General features: G+C 39.7%; 1 protein-coding gene across 1 annotated transcript in view; it reads right to left on the bottom strand.

Annotated features, from left to right (window-relative positions):
* The window catches only part of RIGI (RNA sensor RIG-I), a 53408-nt gene that overhangs the window by 24675 nt on the left and 14434 nt on the right, over nucleotides 1–14299 (bottom strand). Inside the window, exons 5-12 of the mRNA XM_023725680.1 lie at nucleotides 13142–13267; nucleotides 10877–10984; nucleotides 10340–10493; nucleotides 9306–9564; nucleotides 6877–7039; nucleotides 5254–5373; nucleotides 3407–3564; nucleotides 2279–2414 (exon numbers count right to left, since the gene is read on the bottom strand). Coding sequence (XP_023581448.1) covers nucleotides 2279–2414; nucleotides 3407–3564; nucleotides 5254–5373; nucleotides 6877–7039; nucleotides 9306–9564; nucleotides 10340–10493; nucleotides 10877–10984; nucleotides 13142–13267 — 1224 coding nt within the window. The remainder of the gene's footprint in view (nucleotides 1–2278; nucleotides 2415–3406; nucleotides 3565–5253; nucleotides 5374–6876; nucleotides 7040–9305; nucleotides 9565–10339; nucleotides 10494–10876; nucleotides 10985–13141; nucleotides 13268–14299) is intronic.

Here is a 14299-nt window from a genome sequence, read left to right as displayed (position 1 = left end):
CAAAGGGGCAGCTTCCGTCCAGAGGTGAGAAGGGAAGGCAGAGAGTTAGGAGCTGGTTGAATGTTCATGGGGAATCAGGGGCAGAGGGGAGGAGTGTGCTGTCGCAGAATGGGGTGAGCGGTTGGGGTTTCATAACAATGTATGTTAAAAAAAAAAAATTCTCTATGGGAGACTAACTTGAATGTAAACTTCATTTAATTACAAAATAAAAAAAAAAGAATTGTATGAGCTGGTTTTAAACAGTCATTATTAAAAATTCAATTATATAAACTTAAAATTAAATAACTTATATTAAAAACAAATGTAAAGTAAATCAAAACCAGAATGAGATACTACTCAACACCCACAGGATGGCTATTATCAGAAAAAATGGAAAATAACAACTGTTGGAGAGAATATGGAGAAACTGGATTTCTCATAAATTGCTGGTGGAAATGTAAAATGGTGTAACCGCTGTTTGTATAAAAAGTATTCTTTGCTATGAACAGGCACTTCACCAAAGAAGACATTCAGGTGGCTAGCAGATACATGAGGAAACACTCATGATCATTAGCCATTAAAGAAATGCAAATCAAAACTACAATGAGATACCATCTCACCCCAACAAGGCTAGCTTTAATCCAAATAACACAAAGTAATAAATGCTGAAGAGGTTGTGGAGAGACTGGAACATTTATACACTCTGGTGGGAATGTAAAATGGTACAATCACTTTGGAAATCAATTTGGTGCTTCCTTAAAAAGCAAGAAATAGAAGTATCATAAGATCCAGCAATCCCACTCCTGGGTATATGTCCTAGAGAAATAAGAGCCATCACACTGTTCACAATAGCAAAAAGATGGAAACAACCTAGGTGCCCATCAATGGACGAATGGATAAGCAAATTATGGTATATTCACACAATGGAATACTATGCAACAATAAAGAACAACGATGAATCTGTGAAACATCTCCTAACGTGGATGAATCTGGAAGGCATTATGCTGAGTGAAATTAGTCAGTCACAAAAGGACAAATATTGTATCAGACCACTATTATAAGAACTCAAGAAAAGGTTTAAACACAGAAGAAAACATTCTTTGATGGGTATGAGGGTGAGGAGGGAGGGAGAGAGGTATTCACTAACTAGATAGAGACAAGAATTATCTTAGGTGAAGAGAAGAACAACACATATTACAGGGGAAGTCAACACAACTGGGCTAAACCAAAAGCTAAGAAGTTTTCTGAATACAACCAAACACTTCAAGGGACAGAGTAGCAGGGGCGGGGGCCTGAGGACCATGCTTTCAGGGGACATCTAGTTCAATTGGCATAACAAAGTTTATTAAGAAAACGTTCTGCATCTCACTTTGGTGAGTGGCATCTGGGGTCTTAAAAGCTAGTGAGCGGCCATCTAAGATGCATCAATTGGTCCCAACCCACCTGGAGCAAAGGAGAATGAAGAACACCAAAGACACAAGGAAAGAAACAGAAAGGGCCATATAAACCAGAGACTCCATAAGCCTGAGACCAGAAGAACTAGATGGTGCCTGGCTACCACCAATGACCCCACCCTGACAGAGAGTACCTGACAGAGTAGGAGAAAAGTGGGTTGCAGAACTCAAATTCTAGTAAGAAGATCAGACTTAATGGTTTGACTGAGGCTGGAGGGACCCCAGAAGACATGGCCCCTGGACTCTGTTAGCCCAAAACTAAAACCATTCCTGAGGCCAACTCTTCAGAAAAAGATTAGACTGGACTAAGGGACATAAAATGATGCTCGTGAAGAGTGTGCTTCTTAGCTCAGGTAGATACATGAGACTAAATGGGTAGCTCCTGTCCAGAGGCCAGATGTGAAGGCAGAGAGGGTCAGGAGCTGGTTGAATGGACATGAGAAACCCAGGGTGGAAAGGAGGAGTGTGCTGTCACATTATAGAGAGAGCAACTAGGGGCACATAACAGTGTGCGTATAAATTTTTGTATGAGAAACTAACTTGAGTTGTAAACTTTCACTTAAAGCACAATTAAAAAAAAAAAAAGTATCCTTTGCAAATCCTACTATTTTTACTTCTTCCAAATAGGAAATAGTGTAAGCAGCAAAGTTTTTCCATGGGTATTAGATTTCACTGAAGCAAAATATTCCTATCATCTATAATATCTCCTTAAACCCAGAACAGCTCCCTGAGCATCACTAAACTTATGCATATTAAATACAATACTTGGAATATATATATATACACACACTGCAGCTTGAATCACCAGACTTCAAAGGACTTCCTCATCTGGAAACAATACTGACCTTCAAATCTGCTAGTGAGATCTTGCTCTATCTCATCAAATCCTGCTGCTCGGACATTGGCGAAGAAATCTTTCAAGTAATCCAGAGCATCTTTGACTCGGGCATGCTCACTGATAATGAGTGCATCATTATATTTCTGTTTAAAATGAAAATTGAATCTTAACATGTTTCTAATGCCTAACATAACATCTTCAGTTCAATTAACTCTACTTAACGAGAGACTAATTTTGAGGATAAACTTTCACCAAATATATTTCAACTTTCAGTTTTCTAAGATTAATGGTCCCTAAGTGTTCTGTAATAAATTTCTTTGAACCAAATACAATTAAAAAAAAAAACTCAATTACCTAGCATCATTAATTAACTAGAATCACTCCGCTATATTCTACCTTAAAAGAGAAAGAAAAAATTACACGAAAAACCTATGTCAAACAAAAACAAAAGCAAATCATCTTCCACATCAGCCTGCCCCGTAATTCAGACATTTCCACTTAATCTCTTGTACATCCAAAGCCGTCACTGAATTGTAATTGCACCTCTTCAGAATGGTGGTGCTGACCACCTACACCAAACGTTCAATCAGCTTAATTAAGAGTCTACAGGTGCGTGCTGATTGAATCCATTTTATAAATCTTTTTAATGGAAAGATAAACAGAAGTGATAGTTGTTTTTTTTTTGTGCTGTTGTTTCTTAATTTCTTGGTTAACCAGAAAAACCAGATGTCTGAGCATGTGACTGTACCAAATGTTAAGTAAAACATATGCTTCAGGATATGGCAACAGGACCCACCACCTGAACTTTAAAGAGGCCTGTCACTATCTATAATAATGTTCTCTTACCATCATCCAATTTTTTTCCAACCACATCAATTAAGGGTACGCTGGAGGCACAGCCTCCAATTCCAACCTTTGTTTCAGTTCTGTTGTCTCCAGTGTTAAGCTTCAGAAAGCAAACAAAGAAGCGGCTGAATGGGACAACTTTTGGAGTTTGCTTCATAAGAACCTCCTGGAAAAGCTCCTAAGCGAGCTCTTGGAGATAGGATGAAAAGTTGATGTCCTCTCTGCTGCCATGGGGAAGCTTCCAGTAGGTGCTATGACCAAAATACGCCCTTTGAAAGAAGGAACGTACCCGTAGATGCGAAGTGTACAAGAACAGTGCCTTACAAATCCTGCTCTCTTCATTTTTATCCGGCATCTGCAACACCATGCACGCTTTCTGAACTGCAACAATCCATTGTTCATATTTCTGTGTACCAAATTTCCTACTTTGAATATGAGATAAGTTTTCTGGGAAAACAAAAAAGTATTTCACTGTGTCATATGGTCAGTAATTGAAGGATCTAGGTATGCTTTACCCTCCAATTTTCTTTCTTACTCTCTGTAAAGAAGGTACCACCAGTTGCTGTCAAGTCGATTCCAGCTCATAACGACCCCATGAGTTTCAGAGTAGAACTGTGCTCCATAGGGTTTTCAATGGCTGATCTTTCAGAAGCAGATTGCCAGGCCTTTCTTCCAGAGCACATCTGAATGGACTTGAACCTCCAACCTTTTGGTTAGCAGGTGAGCCCATTAACTGTATGCACACCCAGGGACTCCATTACCTGATTAGTCTTTCTCATAATCAGGTAATGGGGAGTTGGATGGAAGACAGAGTGAAGGTGGGTAAATCAACTAAAAGGCTGTTAGAATAGGACCTAAGTCAAACTGTGAAAGGAAAGTTAAAAGCAAAATAAGGGTGAGAGAAGGAAAGACACCCTGAGATGTCTCACAGATATCACAAATCCAACGTCTCCAAAACTCTAAACTCACTTCGTACCTGCCAAAGCTGCTCCTAGTCTTGGAACCAGTACTACCCACTCGCATACATACAGATGCCCAAGCCAGAAACCTGAAAGGAAGTCATCTGACTGCTTCCCCTCTCTCACCTCCACCAAAATCCATTTAGCCATTAAGTCTTAATGCTTCCAGTTTAAAGCACCTTTCACATCCCACCTCCCCTCTCCAACTCACCTTCACTGCCTCTGTTTGGTTCTCTTCATTTATTAGTATCTTTATCACATCACTAATTAATTTAAAATCTTCAGTTGCTTCCCATGGCTTTTAGGACGAACTTCAAACTCAGCTTGGCCTACCAGGCCCTTCACTATCTGTCCCCACGTCTCCCTTTAGCCTCTCTCCCTTCTATTACTCATGTGATAGAATTATCATGAAATGCTTCTAGTTCCTAAAATTCACTATGCTCTCTCATGCCTCTATGCCTGCAGTCCTTGCGACCTTGCGTATTTTTCTCTCCTTAATTTGGTTGACATCTTCAAGATTTGTCTCAGGTACTACCTCCCCAGGAAGCCTTCCCTGCAGCCCAGTCTAGATCAAAGTTCCCATGTACCCCTCTAGCACCCAGTGTGTAACTCTGCCCTGCCGAATGGAAATTATTCCCATCTGATTCTTGTCTATTTAACTGTGAGTTTCCTGAGGGCAGGGACTATGTCTCTAATCTTGGCATTTCCATTTCCTACCACAGTACCTGGCACAATAAATATGTGGTGAATGAATGAATAAATAGGGGAAGAACAAAACTTGGTGACTACATGAGGGAGTCTCAAAACAAGAAAGAATCAAAAATCATCCCTAGGTTTGGATCTGAGTCACCAGGGCAATAGTGGCCCCCTTCATAGAAACAAGGAAGTCAGGATGAAGTCAATTTGGAAGGTCAAGAACTGCTTTGAATATGGTATTTTTGAGGTGTGGGGGTGTCCAGATGGATTTACTTTGGATTTAAGAAAGGAAAAAAAAAAAAAAAAAGCAAGAAGGAATAAAGGAGGACCTATAAGGTTCCTGAATAACCCATATTCAAGAGAGTCAACTGTGGATATAGTCTTGACATTGTTCAAACTGAAGAGAATGCAAAAAGACAGTAGTGAACAATATATGCCCACTCCCGAGTGGAGAGGACACAAAATATGAGATTTTTCTCACCAAGAGTTAGAGTACCAAGTTCTTCAAAGACATTCTTTGCCATATTCTCTGTCTCCATCATCAGCTGAGATATAATGCATTTAAATTTGTTGGTAGTCCATGTTTCCACTTTCCTGAAACCTAGAGCCAACAAAGGACAGTGAGTATTTTTCGGGAAGGACAGATCATAGGTCAAAGTAAATACCTCCAAACCCTGCTGTGCCTTTGTTGCTTCCTCTGTAAAATCTCAGACTACAGGCTCACTAGCAGATGGTCTAAATGAGATAACAAATGTGCAAAACCTTTCAATGGCTTGCTATTGCTTCATGCTCTGATTCTAACATCTCTGTGTTTCATGGTCTAGGTCTAATCTGCCTTCTCACTCTGGCTTTCCCATGATCTCAGCACACAGCCTCTGCTCTGGTGAGACTAGTTTCCACTTTGTCTCTGCAAAGGCCATACTCTTTAACCTGTCTGTTCTCTGATATTCTCCTTCCCCAACTAACCCTCAGGAGTGTTCACACTGATTCTACCATCCATCATTGCATTCTTTCAGTAGAAACATATCAAATGCCTGTCATATGCCACATACTGGTGATAGAAACTTGAAAAGAACATACTCTCTGCTCCAGAGAGGTCTGTGTTCTTAGGGGAGAGAAAGATATGTCATCAAATAACCACAGCAGAGTGATGTAACAGAACTATGTGCAAGGTATCTTGGGGTACAGGGGAGAGAGTATCTAATTCTTCGGGGGAAAAAGTGTTGTGGAAGAAATAGGGGAAGGTGAGAGGAGTAAGCAAGAGTAGTCAGGCTCAAAAGATAGCATGGGCAAAATCTTAGAGGGAGAAGCTTAGCATATGTTTGAGGACCCCAGCTGGGTTTATGGGAGGTGGGAGGGGATGAAGAACAGATGAAGGGAGCGACCAGATCATAAAGAAATTCCTACGTCATACTAAAAAATTTAGATAGACTATCTTCTCTAAACTCCCTCCAGGCAGCCCTCAGAAAGGAACTTAACTGCCCCCCTCCCTACTATTCCATGTGTGTTTGTTCTGCCTTACACTCACAAAGTCATATGCTACTCAGACAGCAAGGATGAAGTCATATATATCATCTATACTCTCCCATACAAGGTTAGTACAGGGTTGGTATTCAGTAAACATTTGCTTTTCAATCTTATAAAAAATCATATTCTGATCTTTTGAAGGAAGTTGTGATGAATTCAGATAATTTCATTTCAGCCAAAATTATCAGATAAATATTCAATAATGAAATGACCAAACGATATCTTCCTCAGGCATGGAACACAAAGAGAACTGAGCCAGGCCCTGGGCCATTTTCATGCTTATATTTTCTCATCATCTCTTTCCCACTGTTACTACCTTTATAGTTTTATGGAACCAAACAGCAAGAATGTTTGATCTCTACAAGTCACTCCCACATTTCATCCATTGCTTGGGGAGAGAACTCAGCTGGGGAGAAATCTGGAAATGTGATTATTTCCCAAGTTTGGGGTTAAATATTTTCTACTAAACAGAGAGGGTAAAAATGCAACATTCAGTATATATCATCCACATGACTCTGAGCTAGAAGTAGCAAAGGGTAACAAAGTCCTGAAGGGCTTGTTACTGGATGCCACTTACATTTCTGGGGCTTGTAAACAACTTCCTCCAGTTCCTCCAAGTTGTCTTTGACTGTTGCTATCACTGATGTGTCAAGAGAAGCACATAGTTTGCAGATATATGCCACAGCTTCAGTTATGTTTTTGGCATCCCCAACGCCAACCGAAGCAGTTAGCCCTACGACCTGTTAGGAGAAGCCCAAATCATTAGATGTCTGGGAAACAGCATAACACTTCCATGTAACCTCCTCCCCCGCCCCCCGCCCCATGTAATTCCGTCCTGCTGGAGCAGTTTGTGTGTGTGTGTGTGTGTGTGTGTGTGTGTGTGTTTACCAACTTCAGACAAAAAGCAAGAACTTTTTTTTTTTTTAAACTGACATTCTCTGTGACATTCAAAATAGAAAGGTCCCTATTAGGCTAAACCAAACAACCAAAACTGCCACTGAGTCGATTCCAACTCATGGAGACCCTACGCGTGCAGAGTAGAATTGTGTCCACAGGGTTTTCAATGGCTGTGACCTTTCAGAAGCAGATCACCAGGCCTTTCTTCCAAGGAGCTGCTGGGTGGATTCAACCCACCAACCTTTCAGTTAGTAACAATGCTTAACCGTTTGCCCCACCCAGAGGCTCCCTCCATTAGGCTAAGCACTGAATAAATGCAGGAGTGGCAACTCATCAGCAGAACACTAAGCAGCATAGAAACTGAGACAAGAAACTCTTTTGAGGTAGGACTTCTTTCTTCTTCATCCCTGTTACCTCTGTGATGCTGAACAATATACAATATACTAAAAAGGTCAAGGACTGAAATCAGACATACTTCCATTCCAATCTGAGCCCTGCCACACTGGCTATGCCTCACTGGACAAGAATCTTCAGCTCACTGTAAAGTTGGGGAACGGGGATTAGCTATTTAAAAGGTGGATTCAGTAAAATAACACCTGCAAAGAATACAGCTTAATGGTCACCTAATAAATATTCATTTCTTCCTCCAACAGTCACTCAATAAATACTGAATAATTGACTCACCAGCAAGGAATCTAGTTAATTACCAATTTTATTCTAGAAGAAAAAGCTGTAAGAAATATGGTTGCTACCGAAGGGTACTTTTTTGTCTGTATGCACCACACTGAATTTCTTCTAACCTATACTTCCGAAAAGGGTAATTATCAAGGCTGGAGAACTATACACAAGTGTGCAGAGTGGTATTAATATAAATTCATGGTTTCCAGTCTCAATTGGGCCTCCATATGATAGGCAATTCTCCTTTGTATTCTCTCAGTTCTCTCTCCCACTTCAAACCTTCTCCACTCTCCCTGAGCACAATGTCCCACTCCCATCTTGATTATTCTCAGCAAATGACCTACCACTCCTTCTACATTTAAAAGAAAAGAAAGGATGTGCGACAGGGATTTCATAGGGTTTTCAATTGCTGTGACCTTTTGGAAGCAGATCACCAGGCTTTTCTTCCAAGGAGCTGCTGTGTGGATTCAAACCACCAATCTTTCAGTTAGTAGCCGAGTGCTGCCCCCATCTAGGAACTCCTCTGTCTTGCCTCTTCTTACTGCCTTCCACCTGGTGACACCAGTAATGCTGTTCCATCTCTGCTCCCATGCTAATCCACCCACTTGATACTTATTCCACACCCGCTCTTGTCTCTTCCAGCATCTTGCCTTATCAATCATTCCCTCTGTCTTTCCAATCCTAGCTCACCTACTGCTATTCCCTACCTCACACTCTACACTCCAGCAGTACTGAAGGGCTTCAGGTTCTTGAGCACACCATGCTCTTTCATACCTCTGTGCCTCTGGACACATAGCACCCTCTTACTGAATCCCAACCACTTGTCCATCCACCTGATGAATTCCTATTAGGTCTTGCCTGATTTTCAAAGCACAGTTAGGAGCTCTTTCACTTATGTTCTGACTGCAATTTGTTCCCATCACCACCGCATGCCATTATGATAAATTGTGACAGAATTCTCACGCATCTGGCTCCCCACAAGACTTAAGCTCTTTTAGTGTAAGGACTATGTCTTTTTATATTTTTATCTCCAGTGCTTAGCACAGTGCATGGCACATGTAGCCATGTAATACATAAATGTTAAGTGAATGAAAGAATGAAAATTAATTTACATATACCAAACCCAAACCAAACCCGTTGCCATAGAGTCAATGCCAGTTCATAGCAACCCCGCAGGACAGAGTAGAACTGCCCCATAGGGTTTCCAAGGAGCAGCTGGTGGATTCGAACTGCCAACCTTTTGGTTAGCAGACGAGCTCTTAACCACTGTGCCACCAGGGTTCCAATTCACATATAGAGTATATAAAATTAATCAACATAATATAAACTTAGGATCTAAGAAGGCCATCCCCAATGTGGCCACAAGAGTAAATAAATAGGAATTAGGAAGTTTGTTGCTCTTCTGAGAAATCCATCTGGCTTTGGAGATACCTGGGGCAGTGGGTCTGAAGATCCGTCAAGCTTCTGATCTAGATAATTAAACATGATCATATTGTAGGGGTGGTGTTTACTGGTGTTGTGGCATTCATCAAATATCATCAAGGTAAAGACAGAGAGCGATGGAATAGTCCCATTTTTAAGGTTGTTCACAAGAATCTGTGGAGTTAAAATGATGATGTCGTTGTTCTCAATAATCTGTCTCACTGGGACCTCTTCAGATGTTGCTCCAGAAATGCCTGCGACTGTGTACCTGGGAAATGACAGAAATTCGCTATTACCAACCCCAGTGTGAACGATAAGTCACAAAGATATGAAACACTGGGTCAGAACATCAATTGATTAAATTCTCCCTAAGTCTAAAAGGAGCATATCTGGATACATGTCAAGTGCTTATCACAGAGCCTAAAACAAAGTAAGTGATCAACAACTGCATGTTAGTTGTAACTGATAGTTTTTGTGTGGTATGCCATTGAGTCACTTCCAACTCATAGTGACCCTATAGGACAGAGTAGAACTGCCCCATAGGGTTTCCTAGGCTGTAATCCTTATAGAAGCAGATCGCCAGGTCTATTCTCCCACAGAACCAGTGGTGGGTTTGAACTGTCGACCTTTTGGTTAGCAGCTGAGCACTTAACCATTGCACTACCAGGCCTCCTTGTAATTGATAATAGTATATGTTAGTTATTTCAGGTCACTAGGGAAGAAAAGAGTACTTAAAGAGAATTATTAAATAAACTATAAAATCACTAAAGAAGTTAAATGTGCCATTTAAATGTCAAATTTATCTTTTAAGAAGTCATTTATTCACTCTGTAGGAGCCAGCCAGAGCAGTTTAGAATTTCTGGGTATACCTAACAAAAAAGACTTGAATCTATGAACAAATCACATATAGACTATATACAAACTGAATCTATTACTGTATAGATTTTTAAATTTTTTTTTCAAAAACCAAAATTAAAAAAATATATTTTTTTTAATATATATGGAGTTAGAAAAAAAGATGTTGGACTAACCATTATACCTACCCAAGCCTTTCAAAATATTCTGAGAACACAGATTTCTGCTGTTCATATACTGGGATTTGAATAGCAAAAAAGACAATCTTCCCTTTTTGTCCTTGTGGAAATTTTTTAAGATGATGTTCACATATAAGAATGGAAACAAAGGTTTTTCCACAACCTTTTAACATGTAAGAAAAAAAACAAAAACACATTACTAACATTACACTAACATTACACATTTAGTTTTGGCTCCTCTAAAACCACTAGGCTGACTCTTAAACTGATAATGGGGAAGTGCTACCAAGAACTGCAGAATTTACAAAATGACTAAAATATATACACTCTAATAGGGCCCAAAGTAGACTAAAAGAGGATATTTTTCTTTCTCTTCTCATGTCCCTTAAAATATCTTGAGACTGTATTAATAGAATGGTTTTTTCAAAAGACAAATGGAACAAGGAAAAAAACTGAAACTTGCCCATTTTTTCCAGGGATTCAATAAAAGAAAAAAAAAAGGAAGCAAATGGAGGAACAAACTGTAAGTAAAGGCAATCAGCTTACCAGTAGGAGCACATATTATTGTATTTTTTCCATTCTTAGCAGGCAAAGCGAGCTCTAGTTGGTAATTTCTTGGCTTCACTGGGCTGTACAAGTTGGTATAAGATACTTCTGTAATACAAAAGGAACAAAATTACCAAATAGTTATGACTCTGTGGAATCACAGCAGTAGCTATAGACCAATGGACATGAATTCTGACTCTGGCAAGAAAGGTGTCCTTTAAGGAGTCTAGAATCCTTGTCTCTTGTTAACCATTCCAGCTTCTCCACTGATCTGAAGTACAGAAGTTTCCCCCAGTGACAAAGGATTGACTGCAAAAAGGAAAAACAAGAAACAAACAAAAAACACCAAGAATTCTTTCCTAAACAAACATGGGGGCTTAGAAGGGAAGAACTAAAGCAAGAATGGCCTAATTCAGGTCAAGGCAGATGACCAAAGGTTAAAGAAAATGGCTACAACAACAAATCTCTCCAAGATCTTTGAAGAAAACTAAACTGTTAATGTTGGATTCCCAAAGCAATCTCTTACTGAAGAGCAACCCCGCTTTATAATTCTTCAGGCTCTCACATGGTATTCTCTCTCAACAGACCAAAATTAAAGAAAAGAAAAAAAAAAAATCAGAGACTTTATCTCACTAAAAAATAATCATATAAAATGTTAAGAGCTAGAAAAGTTTTTGGAAATCACCTAGTGAGTCCAATTTACTCATTTTAATGAAAGGGAGAATTTCTGAAAGGCTAAGGAACTTCAAGTGTCAGAGAAAACTTTAAAGCTAAGAACTAATATTCGTGGATTTTATTATGGAATGACAAAAAAAGTGCATCATCTGGTTGCAGAAATAATCTGCAAATTTTCTTATGTTGTTCTTTGTTATAACAAAATCACATCTTCCTTTAACACTAACCAACCAAAACCAAAACCTTCTGCTGTCGAGTCGATTCCGACTCATAGCAACCCTGTAGGACAGAGTAGAGCTGCTCCATAGGGTTTCTAAGGCTGTAAATCTTCACGGAAGGAGACTGTCACCTCTTTCTCCCATGGAGTGGCTGGTAGGTTCAAACCACTGACCTTTCAGTTAGCAGCCCAGCACTTAACCACTGTGCCACCAGGGCTCCTTCCTTTAACACTACTTACCATGAATCATAGTTTCCTTCCTGATGCCCTTTTACAAATAACTTTTTATAATGCCTCCTTATGTAATTTTCTGGTCTCCTCATGTAACAGTTACGAAAATATGCTTCAAGAAAGATAAGGTGGCTACCCAGCTACCGCCACCAAACGTTCTGATTAGGGTCACAATACATGAATTCTAATAGAAAGGGAGAAAAATGTAGAATAGAACTTCAAATTCTCAAAGAATCCAGACTTACTGGACCTATTGTAACTGAAGGAATCCCCGATGTCTGGAACTGAAACTATCCCCCATAGTTACCTTTTAACTAAATAGCGGGTGAGCTCAAAAAGTAAAGAACATCACCCCTGAGTACTGCACTCTTTTAAAAAATCATCTGTGAGACCAACTGGACAACAGTTACTCTAACGCACAGATGAGAAGGTGGGGAGGCACTGAGAGTAAGTGAATGGGAATGGACTAAGTTAACTAGAATGGAAATAAGGAGAACGTTGACATAATGTGAAGAATGTAACCAATGTCACTGAACATTATGTGTAGAAACTGTTGAATGGGAACCTATTTTGTTGTAGATACTTTCACCAAAAATATAATAAAATATTAAAAGAAAGAAAGATAAGGTGGGCCTTATATAGTGCCTTTGTAGGAACTAGAAAAAGGAGCCCCTCTTGCAGCACAGGCTGGATCTCAGCCCCCATTCATCCCCTCGGCCAGGTACAACTTGTGCAGTGCAAACTTCATTAACTTACATGGCAGCCCGGGGACCTGGAAAGAAAACTGAGCAACTGGCTCACAAATAGTAGAAGTATTTCTTTACAAAGGCAGGGCTGATTGTGGATTTCAAAGAAGTTGAGCAAGTTGAGTTTTAGGGAGGACTCTATATGTATTTTTAACGTAGACATGCACCTTCTTTCTTAGTGATAAAAGGATGAGAAGATGAAGTAGACAGCAGGTATGGAAGGGAAAGAATGGCATTTCTAATTATTGAAAAAATATTTATTTTAACAAAAATTCTCTTTTCCAATTTTCCTTAAAAATCTTTTCACAAGGCTGTGACTTTTGGCACTGTAAAACACGTCCCATATAAAATACCTGCAGAGCACCGTTATACAAAAGAACAAACAATGTCAGGTACCTGAAGATGGAGGACATGAGCTCTGACCAAGATTCTGGTATTCTGGTTCTTCCTGGTAGAATATTTGTACTTCAGAAGTTTCCATTTCATCATTCTGAAGATCTTTAGTTTCAACATCTTCTACACCTTTATGAGACCAAAAAACATCTTAGAATCTTAACATAACCTGATAATAGTTTTGAAGGGGTAAGCCCCACAAAGAGATCAAACAAACAAGCCCACTGCCATCGAGTCAATTCCAACTCATAGAAACCCTATAGGACAGAGCAGAATAGCCCCACAGGGTTCCAAAGGCTGTAAATCTTTATGGGAGCAGACTGCCACATCTTTCTCCTGAGGAGAAGCTGGTGGGCTCAAACTGCCAACCTCTCAGTTAGCAGCCAAGCTGCTTTAACCATTGCCCCACCAGGGCTCCTTTTACAAAGAGGTCATAACACTGAAATTTTAAACTTTCATTAAGATTTCCCCATAACCACTCCCTTCACCTTCTAAAACAATTAAAAGAATCGTTTTGACTTTGAAATCTCAATTTAGAGTTTGAATTTCAATGCCATTTAGCACTTTATTACTCAAACCGTGCAGCATGGACCAGCAGCTTCTGAAGGTTATTAGAAATGAAGAATCTTGAGCTCCTACTGAATCGGAATCTGCATTTTAACAAGATCCCCAGGTAATTCATATGTACATTAAAGAAGAGAAGCACTGGTTTAGGAGGCATTTCTTATATTTCTAAGTGACTCGACCCAAGAATTTCTAGAACTAAAAAGTCTAAGGAAAGCAGCTAAGCAAAGCTAAGACCACGCAAATTGTTCAACTTCTGCCTTTAAAACAATGCTTTGAGAAGATGTTAACTTCAGGAAGCCAAATGAGCGCTCAGGTACTTAATTACCACAAATTCTTCTTCTTCTTTTTTTTTTTTTTTTTCTTTCACTCCTGGTCTGGCCTAGTTTCAGGTGGGTTCCAGGTGAAAAAACTAGGCAAGGCCTATCCTGGTTCTACTCCTAAAAGGGACTGAGTCCTGGAATTTGAACCTTTAACTCTAGAATTCTCAAGCTATCTCTCTGATAATCTAGACACAGACCTAACAGTGAGTGAAAAACAGGTAGGAATGAGGAAGCCCTAAGTAGAACCATGAGGAATGGAGAGCGTGATTTCAGA

Source organism: Trichechus manatus, unplaced genomic scaffold (genome assembly GCF_000243295.1).
Source record: "Trichechus manatus latirostris isolate Lorelei unplaced genomic scaffold, TriManLat1.0 scaffold00355, whole genome shotgun sequence".
Taxonomy (NCBI): domain Eukaryota; kingdom Metazoa; phylum Chordata; class Mammalia; order Sirenia; family Trichechidae; genus Trichechus; species Trichechus manatus.
Note: the sequence above shows the minus strand (reverse complement) of the source record. Positions and strands in the feature narration are given on the sequence as shown.